At 37.0% G+C, this 21,455-nt stretch overlaps 2 protein-coding genes and 1 pseudogene across 3 annotated transcripts; all 3 read right to left on the bottom strand.

Moving 5' to 3' along the window:
• Positions 1-1,004: 1,004 nt before the first annotated feature.
• LOC122200060 (olfactory receptor 8K3-like) lies at positions 1,005-1,989 on the bottom strand. Its single transcript, XM_042905480.1, has one exon. It carries the CDS (start codon positions 1,953-1,955, stop codon positions 1,005-1,007), a length of 951 nt encoding a protein of 316 aa, XP_042761414.1. The 5' UTR covers positions 1,956-1,989.
• Positions 1,990-10,870: 8,881 nt separating this feature from the next.
• On the bottom strand, positions 10,871-14,488 carry LOC122199983 (olfactory receptor 8J2). Of its 2 annotated transcripts, XM_042905383.1 has the most exons (2): positions 14,479-14,488; positions 10,871-11,808 (listed from the first exon to the last, which is right to left on the bottom strand). In XM_042905383.1, exons 1-2 carry the CDS (start codon positions 14,486-14,488, stop codon positions 10,871-10,873), a joined length of 948 nt encoding a protein of 315 aa, XP_042761317.1. The 2 variants fall into 2 exon arrangements, with proteins under 2 accessions (XP_042761317.1, XP_042761316.1); XM_042905382.1 differs by lacking the exon at positions 14,479-14,488 and having other exon boundaries at positions 10,871-11,818.
• A 3,599-nt stretch (positions 14,489-18,087) lies between these two features.
• Positions 18,088-19,249, bottom strand: LOC122201323 (annotated as a pseudogene).
• Positions 19,250-21,455: the final 2,206 nt, after the last annotated feature.

Raw genomic sequence — 21,455 nt, 5'->3', positions numbered from 1 at the left:
TTCCCACCCCACACCCCAATCAACCCTCAGTTTGTTCTCAGTTTTTAAGAGTCTCTTATGCTTTGGCTCTCTCCCACTCTAAATCTATAGGAAAATTTAGATAGCACTGCCTTCATCAAAACATTTATATCTTCCAACCAATGGACGTGGTATATATTAACATTTATCTCTCCTTTAATAACTCTGTAACATTTTTCGGAGTGTCTAGCAATGAAATTATGCAAATTATTCATTAGGATTTTCTGAATCGTTAGACAGGTTTTTTTTCTAGTGTAGTCAATAGTTTCAAATTTCAATTTTACCTTTTTTTTTGTTAGTGAATAGCAAAGTAATTGTTCTTTAATACGCTGATCCTATATCCAACGATCTTGTAAAATTCACTTACTATTTCTAATAGATTTTTAAAATACACAATTATGTCACTCGAAAATAGTCAAACATTTATTTCTGCTTCTCTATGCATATATGTGTTCACATATCATAATGTGACAGAAATCTAAAATGCCACCCACCACAGGAAAATAGAGTTAAAGTGTCATTAAGGCAGATATTGTTGATTAGTCATTGATATATCTATATGCCTAGCAACAAAAACCAATACAGGCCATCTTTTATATGTCAATATGCCAATGTTGTGGGCTCTAGGACACACACAAAATATTTAATAAAAGACATAAGAAAGCCTTTTAAAAATTATCTAATGGCAGATGTATTAAAACAGACTTCTCTTAAGTTGAAACATGAGTACTTGGCAGTGTGAGAATAGAAATCAGACCTCAATGTTTTACACTAATACTTAAGGACAAATTAAAGTTGATAACAGAAGGATGATCACTACTTGAACACCTACAAGTTGAAAACAGGAAACACATTTCTAGTTTCCGATGGCTTTTACACAATACTCCTTTCTAAGGCCTATGGCATATAAAGACATTAGTCTATAGCCTAATTTATTATATATTTATTATTATGTTATATATGCAATAATGCGTACTCACGATAATCTACACAGGTAGTTTGTGCAGATTTTTCCATATCCTACACAAGGCACTTTTTACCTCTTTGTTCCTCAAGCTGTAGATCATGGGATTCAACATAGGTATTATCAACGTGTAAAATGCAGACGCAATTTTATCAGTATCAAAGGAATGACTGGATTTGGGTTGCACGTACATAAAGAAGAGAGTGGCATATAACACAACGACCACTGTCAGGTGGGATCCACAGGTGGAGAAAGCCTTGTGCCTGCCTTGTGCAGAATTCATCCTGAGGATGGCCATCAGGATCAGGATGTAGGAGACAAGCACTATCAGAAGAGATGACACCAAATTAAATGCTGAAAAGATCAGTATTATCAACTCAATGTCACGTGTGCTTGAGCACAGCAAAGTTAACAAGGGAAGACTGTCACAGTAAAAGTGTTTAATGATGTTATGGTCACAAAAGGATGACATAAAAATCTTTATGGTGGTTATCAGAGAAAGAAAGGCACTGTAGACATAGGGGACAGCCACCAGCACCCAGCACACCTTTTGTGACATAATAACCATATAAAGCAGAGGACGACAGATGGCCACATAGCGGTCATAGGCCATTGCTGACAGAATGAAAAGCTCGCTGATGATGAACAAGATGAAGAAAGCCAGCTGTGTGGCGCACCCGTTATAGGGGATTGTGTTTTGATTAGCTATGAAATTGACTAACATTTTGGGCCCCACAGCTGTTGAATAACCAAGATCAATGAAAGCCAGGTGTCTGAGGAAGAAGTACATGGGTGTTTGTAGCCTGGAGTCCACCTTGGTGAGGATGATCATGCCCAGGTTGCCCACCACTGAGATCACATAGATGATGAGGAAGAGTCCAAAGAAGGGAGCCTGCAACCCCGGCCGGTCTGTGATTCCCATTAGGATGAATTCTGTTAGCACTGTTTGATTTGGTTGGTTCATCCAGGCCATTAGGAAAAATTGCTGTGGGAAGAACCATCACGTGAGTCACTGGCATTCAGAAGATGACATCTGTTAACTTATTTAGTATGCAAAGCCATTGTGATTAAGAGAAATCCAAGTTTTAAATGTTTTTTCATGTTTATTTATTTTGAGAGAGAGAGACAGAGCGGGCAGGGGCGGGCAAAGAAAGAGGGATAGATAAGCCCAAGCAAGCTCCACACTGTCAGTGCGAAGCCCAATGTAGGGCTCAAACTCATGAATTGTGAGATCATGACCGGAGCAGAAACCAAGAGTCAGACACTTAACTAACTGAGCCTCCCAGGCACCCTGAAATCCAATTTTTTTTTAATTTAAATTTTATTTCAATAAATATCTATTTTTTTTTTACTTAAAATACTTATAATTTGTTAAACACATCATACTTTAGAAGGAATTATAATAAAAGGAACAGCTCTCTGCTTCCAGACCTGGCAACTTTAGTCCCAACTTTCAAGGGAAATCATGATTAACTCATTTAGTAGACTTTGATTTAATTCTGTGTATTTAATGATATTCCTGTTCCATTACCCATTTGATTTTTTAAATTGTATGCTTATTCCACTTTACTTCATGAGTTTTAAATATTGTTTAATGATTTTTATGATGATAGTTAATCATTTAACTTGCAGAAGTCCCCCTCACACCCACTGTAGTGCATATAAATAAATGTTATTTTCTCTAGAATAGTGTGTCTGAATATTCAGCACTTTCCTGTGGTTTTTTAAGTTTCTGATTTTTGCTATGTTGCACACCAAGTAAGGCCTGCATCTATAAGTTATTCAATATAAAAAAGAAGTATTAGCAAACATTTCCACTTTTGCTTTGACTTTAGCATTAACATCTCTGAAATGATGGGTTTCATGGTGTAGTTGTATTTCCTAGCACATCTTAAAACAAGTAAAAACTATTAAAACGTATTTGTTAATGTACGACCTAAAATCATCCAGTAAGTTGCTATAAATATCCACGAAAAAGGATAAGCCCCTTCAAAATGGGGCTGCTATCTCAAATGTCTTAGAGACCTGTTTCAATGTACATGGACCAGGACGAATCGTGTTTTGATCCACATAAAGCCAAGTGGACATGGTATTGATAGAATTGGAGTACATTTACTATACTTTAATTTGAACACAATTCTTACACGTTTATGTCATCTTCCATCAAGAATACCTAGGAGGTTTTGGTTAACACCTTTTAGTTAAGGATTACATTTCATCTTCCTCTACTTCTCCAATTCCTTTCTCCTTCAGATTCTTTTTAAGGCAGGTGTTTCCAAACTATTGAAAAAAAAAAACCTCATCCATATTTCTTACAGTTCCAAGGTGCAAAAATGAGAACCCCATTGCAATTCATCCTAGGACACAAAATTATGTTTTGTTATTTTTTTTTTTAAGTTCATCCATTTATTTTGAGAGAGTGAATAAAGAGCACAAGTAGGGGAGGGGCAGAGAGAGAGGGAAAGAGAGAGAATTCCAAGAAAGCTCTGCTCCATCAGTGCAGAGCCTATTGAGGGCTTGAACCCACAAACCATGAGATCACGACCTGAGCCGAACCCAGGAGTCAAACGCTTAGCCAACTGAGCCACCCAGGAGCCCCACAAAATTGTGATTTTAAAAAAGAAAGATATAAAAATTTTTAATTAAAAAATAATAAAGAAAGTTATAATAATAAAAGGAACCCACAATATATTCAAGCTTATGGGATGCCTGAATGGCTCAGTTTAGCTTATGACTCTTGATCTCAGCTCAGGTCATGATCTCAAGGTTTGTGGGATCAAGTCCCGAGCCTTGTGGTGATGACAGCATGGAGGCTGCCTGGGATTCTCTCACTCCTCTCTTTCTCTGCCTCTCTCTGTTCATGGTGTCTCTCTCTCTCTCTCTCTCAAAATAAATAAATAAATAAATAAGCATTTAAAATTATATTCAGGATTATAATTTCATATATATATGTGTATATACACACACATATATATATATATATATATATATATATACACATACATGTCATTGATATATATTTAAAAAATGTGTAAGAATTACAGGACAGTTGTCCAAGCTGCACTGATCCCATGTTTGGCTGGATGGTTTAATTTTGGAAACTGTAATTAGAATTCATCACATTATCAGAGTGAATTAGAAACAAATTGAGCATTTGAAGAAATGAAGAATTAATACCATTTAGAATGGACAAAGGCAACAAAAATTAAGAAGAAAAGGGAAATTCCATGATGATGGAATATCTTATAAAAACTAGACTGAACCTACCCTTAAAAGGTGAAAAGTTAAAACTTCTTTGGGAAACAGTATAGAAATCATACATAAATCGGATAAATACTATATTCCTGGATTGGGCAACTTAGCGTTATAGAAATGTCAATTCTGTACAAATTAATCTTATTTGAACAATGCCTTTACAGCCAAAATCTCTCCAAGGGAATTTGTACCGTTTGACACAGATTTAAAATATATTTTAAGAATGCAAAGTATAAAGAATAATCAAGACATTTTGAAAAGACATGTGCTACCAGATAATAAAACTTATAAAACAGGGTTACGGAGACAATATGGCTTACAACAATGGGATAGAATAGGGATCTCAGAAAAAGACCCAAGAGTGCATAGAACTAAAGTGTGTGATAGCAGTAGGATGTTAGGACAAGCATGCATAAATGATCTACTCCGTAGATCTGGGGAAAATGATTATCTTTATAGAAGATGATGAAACTGGATGTTTAGTTCATCCTATAAGAATCAACCCTAGACTGGTCAAGGACTTAACGTGGTAAGAAAATATTAAAATTTTCTGACCTTAAAAACTAGAACCTCTGCTTGTCCTTAAAAAGAAATTTCAAAAATATAGACTAGAAATTCAAGTTTAATTTGGCAGATAAAATTTCTTTACAAAATCTGCTCTATTAAAAGGTCTATGCAAATTAACAAAATATTTACAACAAAACAATAACAATCACTCATTAGCGGCAACCAGACAGATGACAAAGTCTAAAGCCTTAAGCTGCAAAAATTGGACCCAGAGACAGGACTATTTCATAGCAGTTCGTACAGTTTGGCAAACCTCCTCATCCCATCACCTGAATATTTAGGTGACCCGCCTTCCCACCAGCCCTACCCGAGCACTGCCTGGAAAGAAACAAGGAAATTGAGCATCACACCTGACTCTTATCAGATGGAAGCAGAAACTCCAGAGCTGTACCAGCACCAGGGGGACGGGCATGAAGTCCCAGGATGTCCTCTTACGCAAATGTAAGCGCCCCATCTCAACTCAGTATTCTATAACATTTTCCATTTTCAATTTCCCAATTGAAATAAATGGGTTGGTCAAATTGAGAGCATCGCTCTCCCATGTAAAGGGGGCAGGGAAAGAGAGAAGGAAGGTAGGAGAGAGGGGAGTTCTAACTGAGCTTGCAAAAACGCTGACTCCCCCCCTTCATGATGTTTATCATCTATAGTCTCAAAATAAATGTAGAAATAATGACACATATAAATGAGGTTCCTTACCACGTTCAAAGAAAATAATAATAGTGCTAAAAATACACCATTACTCTGGAGAACCTATTTATGAAAAAAGATTATGAGTACACATGATATAATGTACTGAGTCTGGCATTTGTGACTCTTACTGGTAATTTTTATTGGAGACGGTCATCAAAAATCATCACTGCAGCTACTCGAATAATCATTATAATCAGTGCCTCCTATTCCTCTTAAATGAGGACTGACTTCTTGCTCCCCCATGTGATTACTAATTTAACTGCTGTTAAAAGAATTTATGAGTGTCCCCTCCCTTTGAGACATCCCCTGGGAGCTTGAATGTCATTCTTGGTTATTCCCAAAGCATCTGAAAACGAGAAGTGGTGCCACTGTCTTTGCTAATTATCCAGAGTTACTTTGATTTCCCTCTTGAAGAAATGGGTTTTTCTTTATATAGAGAAGTCGCCTAATTCAGTTGCTATTTTCATTGCGTTCGCTCAAATATCTGGATTTAAGTAGATTATTTTTTAGATACATGTTTTAATCATCTACAGATTACATAAACTTTCAGCATTTTCCACAACGACTTCTTCCATGTTTGATACCTGAAGATAAAGACGAAACTATTTACACATGACCAAAGTGTGTTAAAAGTTCAGGAGGAATAAAAATTATGAATATGTGTGTAAAGTTATTATATATATGTTTTTAATCTAAGGGACTAAATTGAATAAATGATACCCTAATTCCACATCTCTTCTTTCAGTTTCCTTTCCTACACAGGTACCCCCTCTACAAAAGTTGATGTATGTTCTGGAAAAGAAATGCAGCTCTATAAAGTGAAGATAGCATACGTTTTAAAGTGTACAAAAATGTTATAAAACTTCTTTTGATACTTCAAGGTTCTCACTCAACTGTGTGTTTTTGAATTGCATTCATTTTCTACATACACACCGATGTTTTGCTGGCTTCTGTTGAATAAAATTGGCTATAATCTGCCTCTACCCTCATTTACCAGAAATTTGCTCCCATAGTGACAGTCTTTTAGTTAGTTACCAGCCTCTGACTTCTACATGGATCACCATAATCAACAACGCTGTGTGTGTGGTCCCCACTGACCCAAGAATGAACAATTCTGAAATATCTTCCTGGGCCCTGTTTTGGGGAGTACATGAACACGTTTAATTTATTTAAACCAGGATGGATCTTTTTCAAGATTTCTTTTACCGTATACATTCCGCCGTCATACATTGTACTTCAGACTGTGGACATCCGTCTTATCAATATGGGCCACGAGTATGAAGTATGAATGATGAAGATTGCAACAACCAATTAAAACAGATTTAACTTTCTAGAACTAAACCTATTTGTCCTTGATTTAACACCTTATTTTTTTAAAGAAATCCAAATAGTAGTCTAGATTTGAGACGGAAAAGTGCACTAAATATAATCCATACCAACAACGAAATTCAGAAATGGTCACCAAGAGAGAGACAAGTTAATTTTAATTTAATCTTACTATTTGAATGTCTACAACAGTGATAATGCCGATAATGTAGTTATTGAGGTGACAAAACCCTGACACATATCTTGAAGCAGAGGTTGGGGGATGACCTCCCAATCTTGCTTTTCCTCCTGGGCACCCGGCTGGCGGGATCTCAGCCTCCTGGCAGTTAGGAGTGGAGAAGTGGCCGAGTTGTAGCCTGACTCACCTGTGGTAACAGAGCATCTCCCCGTCTGCAGCCAATCTCTCCACCACTGTGCACTTGTCCTCATTGCACTTGTCCTGAATGCTTCCCACAGCCCTTTCTGTCTCAGAGATTGTAGTTCCTTCTGGTGGAGCATGAAATGAGGATAAAATCCTGGAAATTGTGAGAGAGGAAGCCAACAAAGAGAAAAGGGACTACAATATAAGAGAAGATGCCGCAGCTATTAAGGAAGTGTTTGCATCCATATTGACTATTCATTGATCTAAAGGCAATATTTTAAGCGTCCATATAAGTAAAAAAAAACTTCCTTGGAAATTCTCCCAATATGGAAGTTTTTACTTATAGATTTCATAAGGGTTTTAAATTGATATTAATCTTCTGAGTCCATGTCTTAAATTAACGATGTTGACATTAATAATCATTATCATTAGGGGTGCCTAGGTGATAGCTCAGCTGGTTAAGCGTCCAGCTTTGGCTCAGGTCATGACCTTGTGGTTTGTGAGTTTGAGCCCCACGTTGGGCTCTGTGCTGACAGCTCAGAGCCTGGATCCTGCTTCAGATTCTGTGTTTCTCTCTCTCTGCCCCTCCCCCTGCTCGCTCTCTCTCTCTCTCTCTCTCTGTCTCACAAAAATAAACAAGCATTAAAAAATATAAAAAATAAAAACTAATCATTATCATTCAGTAGTCTTTCAGTTCTTTAAAATATTAATTTTAGTGTTTTCTAAAATCATTACTTACCTCTTCTGTCAACTATAGCTCACATTGGTTATGTGGCTCGATTTTTTAAGAAGTAGGTTTTTGATAATATTTACATTTTAGGTAACCCCAAATCATGTACATTTTGTGAGACGAGATAAGTTTGTGTTCCAAGATGTTTTGTCAACAGAATTTCCCCAACCTGGATAATGGCTGTTGTTTACAAAAGTACATTTATGTAGACATTTGATGAAGGTTTATGCACTTCCGGGGAGATGGTATTAGCAGCTCGAACCAAAATTATCTAGGATGTAAGTGACAAGAATTCCCCACGAGAAGACTTAGAATTCCTCAATTTAACTTTTGAATTAAAAAAAAAATTCAGAATCATCTTAGATTTTTGATACAGTAGAAAATATTTATCACTAGACCTATGTCTCAGGACATAAGTAAAACATCAAAGTGTGTGATATGCGTACTTCAAAAGAAAATGACCTGCTGTGAAAATCGTCCTTCAGGAAGTTTTTGGGTTTGAATCTCTGAAATGGCACCTGCTCTGCTGAATTTGGGAGAGTTTGATGGTTTTTCTTATTTTCATGGTCTTGAGAAGATTCAGGGTGGGCCACCCAAGATTTATGCACTTGAGATGCTCTCTGCCTAGAGCATCCCTACCTATGGCGTCAGGTCAGTCGACTGCCTCTGCGGCAGCTGCAGAATGCGGGGCCCTGTGGTGTCATTTGAAGTCTGTCCTAATTTTACAGGTGGTCAGACCTTGTCTTATGACTGTCTTGCATCTTCTCTCCCCCCTCACCGCTAGGGGGATTTTATTGTCTCTGGACACAGGGGCCATGGAGACTCCAGAGCAGTTAGGTAGGGAGAGGCTGGAAGCACAGGTGCCTTAACATCTCACAGAGTGAGCCTTGATCGACTAGAGATCAAAGCTGACATAAATTATTTTCCCGATCTTACTCCGTGAAAAACCGGTGCTGGGCTGATGTGCCTGCCTCGTTGGTTGATTATGTTGACTCACCATTCCTGATAAATGCGTCCAAGTGATATGTGAATGCCTGTGTATGCGTGAATGTGTTGTTTCAAGCCAGGGAGTCAGTGGTGGTTTGTCACTGTAGCGCTGGGAAACTAATACCACTGACAGCACAATTATTTTTAGAAAATAAATGTATGTAAACCAAGTCAAAGGGTAGAAAACGCTACAGTTTTCATTCTTGACTTTGATTTCTCAATAAAATGCATAGGATTGGTAGAAGTGCAAGTGTGAGGTTAGCCCTTCTGTTCCAATTCTGTTCACTTAACTAGACTCAAAGAGAATGGCTTTCTGCTGGGAAAGGTACTGCTCCATTGTACGTACGTAGCTTGGTGCAGCGAATCCAGCCATAGGAAAACACACATGCATATACACACATGCACAGAAAAACACAAAATCAATTCTGTATATTATATAGTTTTATATATTTATAAAGAAGAAAGCCTAAAGTCTGAAAGCCTAATGCTATCAAGCTCTTGCCAATTTTGTCTGTAAAGACTAGGAATATCTACCAACCGGTGTGACTTTTCTGTTTTCAGCTAGCTATTCTTACTTAAAATAAAAGTAAGGAATTAGCCTATGAAACTGAGTGTCACAGTTCCTGTATTTGGCTTATTTCTGACTTCTTTGAAAATGTCATCAATCTACTTTATTTCCAGGCATTGCCTTACCTCACAACCCACGCCCCTGCTTCCTCAGGACATTGTTAGCAGATTTTGCATGCAAAGGCAGAGATAGGGCACAGAATGACTATTAACGTGTATTTATTTATTTATTTATTTATTTATTATTATTTTTCTTTATTGGCCATGGTGCCCTTGAGGCTTGGTGTCACTTAAGGCCAATGATTTTTTGGGAGGGCCTGGATGGCTCAGTTGGTTAAGTGTCCGACTTCAGCTCAGGTCATGATCTCACGGTTTGTGAGTTTGAGCCCCTCATGGGGCTCTGTGCTGACAGCTCAGAGCCTGTATGCTGCTTCAGATTTTGTGTTTCCCCCCTCTCTCTTTCTGTCCCTCCCCAACTCGCACTCTGTCTTTCTGTCTCTCTCTCTCAAAAATAAATAAACCTTAAAAATAAAATAAAATAAAAAAAAAAAGACAGTGACTTTTTCTTTTTTTCTTTTTTTTTTTTTTTTGGTGGTCTACTAATATTTTACCCCCAAACACTAAACAATAATACTCAAAGAAATGCTATCTGTTGTTATGATTTTGTAACACTGATGAGTAATTCTACACAAGTGTTTGCTAAGAGAATATGACATGCAGAAACTTAATTTTATTAATTTTATATCATACCAAGATAAATACCAACATTTTGTTTCATGTACATGCACCAAATGAGAGGGATAAAAAAATGGAATCACCTTTCATACATTTTCTTTTGTTTTGCCACATGTCCTATTTCCACATATATCTAAGCATTTTTTTGTTTAGTTTTTATTTTATCCTAAAGGTTTTTTTCCTGTGATATAAATTTACATAAGTGCAAGATACAAATGGATTCAAAAATTTTCAGAAGTGGAAAGACAAAATACTGCAAAAAGTAAAAATAAAACTTTAATTGTTGAACAAAGCATACATATAGCAACGAAGAGGACCCGACTCTTTACCATATTCTAAGAAATGGTTCTCACACATCTTCTCCAGCTCCCAGAATTTCTCTTCTTTGATTAGAAATTACAAAAACCCAGTAGCCAACTTATGTTACACTGTAAAATGTGTTTATATTGAAATCACTGTTTACTACTTAAATACGTGTACTTTTTTGTGTTAACTAACACATCTTTGTATTAGGGAAAGCTCAGTATTTGAGGTTGGGAATAGAAAAGCTTAAGATTGTCCCATGGAAAACCATGGGATTTTTAACTATTTATTGCCTCTGCACTTAGCAGAGATTAGCTTTTCAGGAGCAAATAAAAACCCTTAAAAGAAGACACCTGTAATTTTAAATTTACATGAATTTGAAAGACTGACATGCCTTATTTAGGAAACTCTTCAATGCATCCTTCACATCCTTGTTCCTTAGGCTGTAAATGAGGGGATTCAGCATGGGTATCACCAGGGTGTAGAAGACAGAGGCCATTTTATCAGTATCCAATGAGTGGTTGCTCCTTGGTTGCAAATACATGAAGAGAAGGGTCCCGTAGAACACAGTGACAGCCATCATGTGGGAGGCACAGGTGGAAAAGGCTTTTTGTCGACCCTCTGAGGAACGTATCCTCAAAATGGCAAAGATGATGTTGAAGTAGGATATTAGAACAATAATCATAGAGAAAAGCAAATTGGTCCCTGAAAAGGTAAACACTACTGTTTCTGGAATATAGGTATTGGAACAGGACAATGCCAACAAAGGGACATTATCACAGTAAAAATGGTTGATTACGTTAGAAGAGCAGTATGACACAGAGAACACACAGGAGGTGACAGTCAGTGCTGTGGTCAGACTGTAGAGGTATGTGAGGGATACCAGCAGCAGACAGATCTGTGGAGATACCACAACCATGTAGAGCAGAGGATTGCAAATAGCCACATAACGGTCATAGGCCATTACAGCTAACATGAAAATCTCAGCCACAATAAAGACTAAGAACCCACCCAGTTGGGCTGCACATCCATAGTAGGATATGGTCTTCTTTGAAGCCAAGAAGTTAACCAGCATTTTCGGGGCAATGACAGTAGAATCACCAAGATTGATGATAGCCAAGTGCCTGAGGAAGAAGTACATGGGGGTTTGAAGTTGAGGGTCAACACTGGTGAGGGTGATGATGCCCAGGTTCCCTGCCACGGTCAACCCATAGATCACCAGGAAAACAAAGAAGAGTGGAATCTGGAGCTCTGGGCGGCCTGAGACTCCCATGAGAATGAACTCAGTCACCGGGGTGAGATTCCCTGGGGCCATGTATTCAGTGGCTTTCATCTTCTAAAGGAGAAAATGGAAGGAGATTAATAGATGGTAAAATCAGGTTTTCTGGTAGATGCTAGATTGTAAACTGTTTCATTTAAGTTGAATTTCTTTTTTGTTTACAGTGAAAGGTGTCAGAGTTCAATTTTATTTCTCCTAATGTTTTAACAAAATTCAGATATTTAAACTCTCTAAAGACCAATTTCAAGTTGTTAGAACTGTTGTACCAAGCTATTAATTTTTCAGTTCTGTGTTGTATATAATTTATATTAGATGAATGTACATTAATCTACTATATTACATGTCTTAATATTCATAGGCATATTTAAAAATATTAATTATAACAATGCATAAATATATATTTACATATACACGCATATGCCTCTGTATATGTGTATGTTTCCAATGATAAAAGATAACTGCCTATAAGAAGTTGATGACCCAGAGTGATTTACAGTTATTTTTTCCTTACCTGCCACTGGCTTTCTCTTCAGCTCGTAATGTGTCATCATCTTTGGGATTTCAATATTTCTGCAGGAAATATTTTGACTGTGTTGGTTTTTCCTTATCAGTTTCTATCTAACCACACTGCTTCATCTGTCCCCCGACAGACTACACCTCAGTAGTGTTCTTTCTTCGTGTCATTCAGAAACTGAATTTTTTAAGTTTAATCACATTTCCTTTCTTCTGCCAAATAAACTAGTCCTTTGTATCACTCCGACCTCTACCTGCGATGACACTTCTGTATTATTGTCTTCTGGCAGCCCTTTCTTGTTTTCTAGCTCATACCTCTTTCCTTTACATTGTTCAAAGCCTGTTTTGATGTTTGGAAAAAGTATCATTTGTAGGCTTGGTTTGCTCAAGTTTGATAACTTTGTTTTACTTGTACAGAGAAATGATTGGAGAAGCATGCTAACATTATTCAGTATGTAGTGTACTATGGGCCCAGAGCTATGCTAGCCATTTCAAAATAATAATCTCATTATTCGGCAGGAGTGTCCTAGGAGATGGATGAAATTATTTCCATGTCCGATGAGACGGTTGAGGCTCATTGAGCTTAAGTCACGCAAAGAGACTGTGTTGAGTACTGATTAACGCTTTGGTTTTGTGGTTTTGTTTTACGTGTTTGTTTGGTTGATTGGTTGGATGTTAGTCCACCAATTTCTAGCTGTGTGGTTTTTGCCAAGTATTCATACCTGTGTTGTGTGAATGTCATGAGGTAATACACGTATGCAAGTTAGTACAGAGCCTGATAACAATGAAGGCAAAAAAAAAAATAGTACCAGCAGTTACTGTTATTAGCGTATTTTGAATGATTTTCCAATGTGATTTCCTGCTTGTGTCCCTGTAATCCATTCTACCTCACTGAGGAGTTTTTTAGTTAAAATAGGAATAGCAACGGATGCCTCAGTAGCTCAGTCAGTTAAGCGTCCAACTCTTGGTTTTGGCTCAGGTCAAGATCTCATGTTTAGTGAGTTCGAGACCCACTTGGGCTTGGTGCTGACAGCAGGGAGACTGCTTGGGATTCTGTCTCCCTCGTTCTCTGCCCCTCCCCCGCTGACTCTCCATTTCTCTCTCCAAAGAAATACAAATAAACTTAAAAGAAATAGGAATAGCAAGTGAATTGCAATTTTGCATATCCAAGCAACTGGGGCACGTGATATCTAGCTACACATTTAACAAACAAATCAGTTGTGTTGTTTCACAACTTGTGTTCTCTCACAACTTGCTTCTCTATTAAAAGTGTGGTGTGTGTTTGTTTAGTCAAAGATACTTTAGGGACACCAGGCTTGCTCAGTCAGTAGAGCATGGGACCCTTGATGTCAGGGTTGTGAATTCTACCTCATGCTGGGTATAGAGATTACATAAAAATAAGATCTTTAACAAAAAAAAGATACTTCATTCCATAAATCAAACATATGTTTGATGAGCTTATACAACTGTGTTGCACTAAACATCCCATGTCTCTTGTCCTACCACTGCATCTGAAAAGAAATGCACAGGTAAGTTTATGATGAAAATCACTGTGGCAACACTCGCTTTAGGCAAAGCGTTTCCTGAACAAAAACAACTCAGTGCATGTTTCACTCTGGGTTATCATGTATTCAATAAGTGTATCCTTAATTTAACAAAAAAAAAAAAAAAAGCACCAACAACAGTAATTGTGGACTGGTTACAATGAATTCATGCGATTATCTTTTGAAAATAACATATTTGCATATACTCTTAGCTCTTTTGAATTCATGTTTAATGAATTACTAATGGCTTAAAGTATTACTAATGGCAAGTTGTTTTTTTATTTTGGTAAGTATATCTCAAAATAAAAGGTATTTTGACTTGTACATGCCGTGTTTCTCAAGTGTGTTTCTGAAAAGAAATATTTTATAGCTCTACCAAAATATTGAATTCTCAGTAAAAAAACAAACAAAAAAACCCTTTGAAAATATACTTAATATTAATCATTTGATGGTACAATGTGGCTGAGAAATAACATTGCATATTAGTTTTTAAATAGCTTCCGAAATGATTTCAAGAGCACAATCCATTCTTCCCCAATTTGTCTGAAAGTGACTTATACATGGGCTATGTTAAGGGCAAACTGCATCTTCTGCTGAATTCTCAGCATCCACTAGCAACGTACAGACTGTTGGGTCCACGTCTTTCCATCATATGGTTTATTACCCTGGGCAATGTGGGAACACAGGGAGAGGAGAAACTAGGTTTTTTGTTTGTTTGTTTGTTTTTGTTTTGTTTTATGTTAGGCAATCTAGTAGGTCTTTCTTGGAGAAGAAATCTTACATTTCAAAGACACTTAGGAAGCTTCCTATCTGGTGTAAATGCCTTCTAAAACATCTCTTCTGCCAGCTCTGAGGCAGAAAGAATGCCTCCTCATCCTAAGTTGAAATGGACTCCTTGCAATGTCTATTGGTTATTCTGTAGAAGTGCTCACACTTTTGAATTTATCAGTAGGGGGCCTGGACACCTTTGTTTGAGTCGTTTCCCTGTCCCTTCCACCTGGCCATCAGGGGGCAGAGATTTGAGTCCTCAGAGGAAGAGAATAGAGCAGACATTTCAGTCCTGAGTCTGATTTGAATTGGTAAACCTCCCCAAGTACTTCGGTCGTCACACCCAGAATGAGCGCTTCGTAAATCGTTGGGTTGAACCTACCTGTGCACAGAGGTCTGCTGAGACCCACTTCTAAGGTTCCGCAGGAGGTCTTTTGAAGAGTGTTACAAGTGTCTGAAGTCCCTGTAGACCCGCACACTGAACTAAGCTGGTTTATGGCTCCAGTTCCCACACGTGCACCCAGGAATTCCCAGGGAAAGTTCTGATTCCCCGGGGACGGGAAGACCAATTACTCAAGTCTCCACACAACAACTGCACCCCAGGGTGAAGATGTGGGGTTAGCCTAGGGACACAGGCAGGCGATCATACTGAGTAACCATCACGTGCATTGAGTCCACCGTTTGTGTGTGTGTTTGTTTTGATTCGTCCCTCGTATTGGTTGGGCGGTGTGGCTGCTGGTCCTGGGGTGAAGCAAATCCAACAGTTGGAAAGCCCAGGATTCTGGCCCCAATGCTCCATTTTACTCTGAACATTGGGGACAAAACTGAATGCAAAGCTTCCATTCGGGGGCGAGGAACAAGCCTGATATATTTGCCATAAAAATCAGACGATATACAGCATGTGTTCGAAATGTGCATCACTCTAAGAAGACTAAATATGAATTGTTCTATTGAAATTCAGAAAGCACCCATCATATGCCTGATCCTGTTGCCGGTGTTTTATTAAAATTATTCGATGGAAATTGCATTTTTCAGAAAACCTTGTGATCTCTTATCAAGCATTTAAAATGTTATAAGTAAATATTGATAACATTTTTAGTTTCCTGTTTGTATGGGGCTTTCTAGTCTGTATGCTTTACAAACGAAAATAGTACATCTAAATGCCTTTGTATTAATAGCTTCTAAAATAGTGCCCAGGAAAGAGTAGGTGTTCAAAAGATTTTTACTGACTACTGACTGATAAATGATAAAAAGTGAATGAGTGAATATAATAACCATCTTAGAATTCTGAAATAAAATAGGAAGGATTTTTAAGTGCTTATACTCTATCTTTAATATGATTTTCACTTTGGTGGCTCCAGAACCACTGAAGTAACAGACAACTTGCAGACCATAAAGAGGAAATAAAGATTTTTACAAATCTCAAGTTACTCATGACAATGAATTTAAACCCTTGAGGTTCTTTCCAGAGTCCAAGTACCCACAAGACGGTTGTGTTGTTGCTTCCTCTCTGATGACATTTGCCGATTGTCTGTCATGTGACCACAGAGAGTCAGTACCCCGCTCAGTTAACCGTACTTTCACTCCCTCATCAGCTCTGCCAACCCCCCCATCTAATTAGCATTCCCACAAAGTTGTAAAATTAAAAAAAAATAGTTACTTTTGCATTTTTCACTGTTATTGATGCTTTATATTACACTTTGATCTCTTATTTAAAATGTTGCATAGGAGGTGTTGTCCCTTTCCTAAGTTGTGAGTACCATATATAAACTTACTTTGGTCAAGCAAATCAAGTTCTAGGATAAGACAGGACCATTCTGAATCACAACATTTCACCTTTCAACATATTTATAAGAAACATTGCACACATCTACATATACATACACATACCTATATATGTTCAGGAAATTATAGTACAGACACCATACTTCTATCCCTCACCTTAAAGAATAGTTTTCTCATATACGATTCATTATTTATTTTATTAAGTTTATTTATTTTGAGAGAGAGAGAGCATAAGCAGGAGAGGGGCAGAGAAAGAGGGAGAGAGAGAATCCCAGGCAGACTCCTACAGTCAGCGCAGAGCCTGGCACCGGGCTTAATCCCACAAACCAGGAAATCGTGACCTGAGCCAAAATCAAAAGTCAGAGACGCTTAACCCTGAGCCACGCATGTGTTTCTATTATTCATTATTTTAAGGTAATGCTTTAATTACATATAAGCTGAATATGCACTAATCCATTATCCCCATTCACATTCCCTCTGCCCCATCTACAGACAAAGTTAGTAACTATACACAACCTTTTTCTCTTTTTTCCAAATCTTTTTATTTATATTTTATCGTGATCAGAAAACTTAAAACTTCATAGGAGCTCTACACTCTTGACCAATATTTAAGTGCACAACACAGTCATGGTGATCATAGACGCAATGTTTTATAACAAATCTCTAGAACTTAATCATCTTGCATAACTGAAACTTGATACCTGTTGCTTATCAACTATTTCTCCCTTCCTCCAGTCTCTGATGGCCACCATTCCACTCTCTGATTCTATGTATTTAATTATTTCTATACCTCACAGATGGCCTCATGCAGTACTGTGACTAGCTTATTTCACTTAGTATAATGTCTTCAAGATTCATCCATATTGTCTTTTGCAAAATAAAGAATGTATTTTCTGTTATAGTTTTGAATACATAAATTATACATAGTATCGCCAATTATGTGGTTTTACAATTTACGTAAGTGAATTCAAGATGTTTCCCTCGTTGTGATTGGTACATACATGTGTAATTTAATTTGTATGTATTACTGATAATAAATTTTGTCTATTACATGAAGTAAAATAATACCTTTTCAATTTCTTTATGACATCTTTTATACCATTTTAAATTTGGTGCAATCACATTAGTTGTGTTTGCAAATTACCTAACTTGAACAAAATTAATTAATTCTGGGGAGTAATTTTAAATGCTCTGAAAATATTAGCAATGTAACTATGTGTTTTCCTAAATTAAAACATATTTGCTGTTCATAATAAATATTAAATAAGAATACAATTGACTTTACATAGTCACAGTCATTTTATTTACTTTTATCACAAAAATGCCTTTTCTTATAAAATTGAATCTTCTTTGATACCCCTTCATTTTTCTATTAATCTTGGCCCTGATCATATCACATTATCTGCTTTGCCACAGGTAAATTTTATCTGCACTTTGTCATTCATACGTAGCTTGTTATTGTTTAACTATATACTTATGTACTTATTAACAAAACACTAGAATTTCGAAGGTATTTAATTGATATTGTATACTGAATGTCTTTTTCTGCAAATGCACTTAGAAGTATGACTTATACATAGAGGTCAATCTCTAAATATACGTTGACTCATTTATCCTTGCTTTTCCCTCTGAAGCAACACAAAACAATGTTTAATGTTTATAATCTTATTCATAGGAACCACACAGTGCAATAAATTAAGGGAAGGTATGCATAGTTTTTTTCCACATCCTTTGTCCTGCATAGTTTACATCTTTGTTCCTCAAGCTATAGATCAAGGGATTCAGCATGGGGATAATGAAGGTGTAAAATATATGAGCCACTTTATCAGTGTCAAAGGAATGACTGGGCTTAGGTTCCACATACATAAATATTAAAGTCTCATAAGACTCTGTACCCACTGTCAGGTGGGACCCACAGATGCAAAAAGTCTTGTGCCTGCCCTCTGCTGAGTCTGTCCTGACCATGTCTAGCAGACTCAACAGGTAAGATGCGAGAACTATCAAAAGGACTAAAATCAAATTAAAAACGGAGAAAATCAAGGTGCCGGGGTGGCTCAGTCGCTTAGGCATCAACTCTTGATTTCCCGGTCCGAGGTATCTCGCCGTCATGATCTCACAGTTCATGGGATCAAGCCCTGCATCAGGTTGTTCACACAGAGCCTGCTTGGGATTCTCTCTCCGCCCCTCCCTTGCTTGCTCTTTCTCTGAAAATAATTGAGTAAACATTTAAAAAAATAAAAATAAATAAGACCCGACAAAATCAAAATTATCAACTCAATCATGCCTATTTGAGCAGAGGAAAGATAAGAAGAAAGGACTGTCACAGTAGAAATGATTGATGATACTATAGTCGCAAAAGGATAAACTAAAAATGTTTATAGTAAATAGAAGAGAAACAAATGTGCTGTAGAGATAGGGGATGGCCACCAGGACCTGACACACCCTTTGTGACATGAGGACTGGATAGGGCAGAGGGTTACAGATGGCCACATGGCCATGTAGCTACCATAGGGCGTAGCCAATAGAATGAAAATTTCACTAACAATGAGGATAATGTAGAAAGCTACCGGTGTGGTGCACAAATAATCAGAGATTGTGTTTGCTTCCATGATAAAACTTATTAACACTTTTGGTCCTAAAATTGTTGAATAACTCAGATCAGTGAGAGCCAAGTGTTTGAGGAAGAAGTACATGAGTGTTTACAGCCTAGAGTCCATCTTTGTGAGGATGATCATACCCGATTGCCCATCACTGAGACTGGGTAGATGAGGAAGAGCCCAAACAATGGAGGCTGCAGCTCAGGATGGTTTGTGATTCCCATGAGAATGAATTTGTTCAGCACTGTTTGTGTTTTTTTTTTAATGTTTTTATTACTTATCAATTTTGAGAGACAGAGAGAAACAAAATTTGAGTAGGGGAGATGCAGAGAGAGAGGGAGACACAGAATCCTAAGCAGGTTCCAGGCTCTGAGCTGTCAGCACAGAACCCGACCTAGGGCTCAAACTCGCAGACGGGGAGATCGTGACCTGAGCCAAAATCGAGAGTCAGACGCTTAACCGACTGAGCCACCCAGGCACCCCAATGTTTTTTTAATCTAGGTTTATCGGAAAACCTATTCCGAATAATCTGCATAATAAACAGCTTCCTTGTTATATCATCCGTGTGTTAGTGTTGTAGCATAGAAAACTAATATAAATAAGATAAATCCAAATTTCAAATTCACAATATTTTAAAATAAACCCCCAACCCACAACAAAACATATATAATAATTTATATTGTTATAAAGAGACAGAGAGAGAGAGAGAGAGAGGAAGAAAGTAAGGAAGAATGGAAGATTGGGCCAGAGATAGAGATAGATCAGTGTTTCAGCAGTATTACACTGGGATATTTGTCTTCCAAAGAACAGTTGACACTGTTTTGAGGTATTTTGGTTGTCATAACTTGAGGAAGCATACTACTGGCATATTATGGGCAGCGTCCAGTGATGCTGCTAATAATCCTACTATATTAGGGCTGTCTCCTACCTGACAAAGAATTAAACAACTCAAAATGCCAATGGGGCCAAGGCTGAAAAACTGCATAGACAGATAGATAATTGGATAGATGATAGGTAGATAGATGATTAAGTGGATAGAAAGATAGATAGATATATAGATAGATAGATAGATAAAGGCATCAAACATTTTAAAAAATGGTAAAAACCATAGATGTATAGGTGGTTATCAAATTTTTCTGTTTGTTGTTTGTACAATGGTGATTACATAATTACATTTACCAAATTAAATTCACATGATATAATATATTAGTTATGTACAAAAAATTTAAAACCTCAGTGCCAATGATCTGTGGAAACATCTAAAACCGCTGTTGTAAAGCATAGTTCTGTTAGACCCCTTATGCCTACACATGGTACAGGATGAAACAATTAATACACTTGACTGACATATGACAGAAGTATGTAAGCAGGAAACTTTAACAAATCACATTAGAGATTATTTGACTTTATTTAGAGAATTATCCCAAGAAATATACATAAGTAGATGGGGTCTCTGCTATACCTAAAATGGTGGTATATGGAAAGGAATACTTTGAGCAAATGATATAAATTATCTTACTCCCTGTTTCCATATTAGCAAAATCACTTTTTTTTACAAGACTGCTGGGAAAGACAAATGAAGTGAGAATTGGTTCAATGTGTTTATGGTACCTGGAAATAGCTTTCAAATATCATATACATAGTGGGGTTTTTCACGTGTTTTTTTTCAGAGGCGATAGTATGTTGTCTGAAACAGCTTATCTCTAAATATGCACATATAAATTCTTTTTGTGCAGCTTCTTTTCAGGGTTATGATGATGAATAGTTTGTTATCAAGTCAAGTAGTATGTTATCCAGCTAATTGTCCCCAGTCCCCTCACCCTGTCACATCCCAACTCCATGACTAAGATTGGACCATCACTGTGCTGTTCTTTCGGATAAGTTGCTTCTACTTTACATACAATATGTAATAAAAATTTACCTAAAACCAAAACATTTCCTCCCCCCCCACGTGCATTTTCGTTACAACTGACATACACCAAGTTGTTTGTAACACATCAGACATATATTGATTGTAGGAATCTAGGAAAAATATGAGGAAATTGAGCAAACTGGGAGAAAGTGAGGTTACTGGAATTGGTTTTATATAATAAAATTTTATAAAAATTCCCTTTGGATAAAGGGATAAATTCTTTTAAAGAAAAAAATGTGTCTTATGCTTACTATATTATTCAACAGACTACTGTCAAGGTAAATGACGCAGACAAGCTTATAGATAGATAGATGTATATATAGATACAGGTTTATAGATTCTGGAATGATATTTTAAGTTTTTCTTCACATTAAGGCCACAAAGAACTACATACTCCTAGAATAGCCTATAACATGCACAAGCATAAGTATAATGAAATAAAAATATATATAAATATCCCTGATAAACTACTAATTAAAAATATCAGAATAAACTGAGGATGGCAGGCTAAAGTAAAAGAATAAATGTTTTAAAAAATTGTATCATTGCAGAAT

Source organism: Panthera leo, chromosome D1 (genome assembly GCF_018350215.1).
Source record: "Panthera leo isolate Ple1 chromosome D1, P.leo_Ple1_pat1.1, whole genome shotgun sequence".
Taxonomy (NCBI): domain Eukaryota; kingdom Metazoa; phylum Chordata; class Mammalia; order Carnivora; family Felidae; genus Panthera; species Panthera leo.
Note: the sequence above shows the minus strand (reverse complement) of the source record. Positions and strands in the feature narration are given on the sequence as shown.

Excerpts from the sequence above, each read along its gene's own strand:
- LOC122200060 (XM_042905480.1), bottom strand. The coding sequence starts at position 1,955 with ATGGCCTGGATGAACCAACCAAATCAAACAGTGCTAACAGAATTCATC.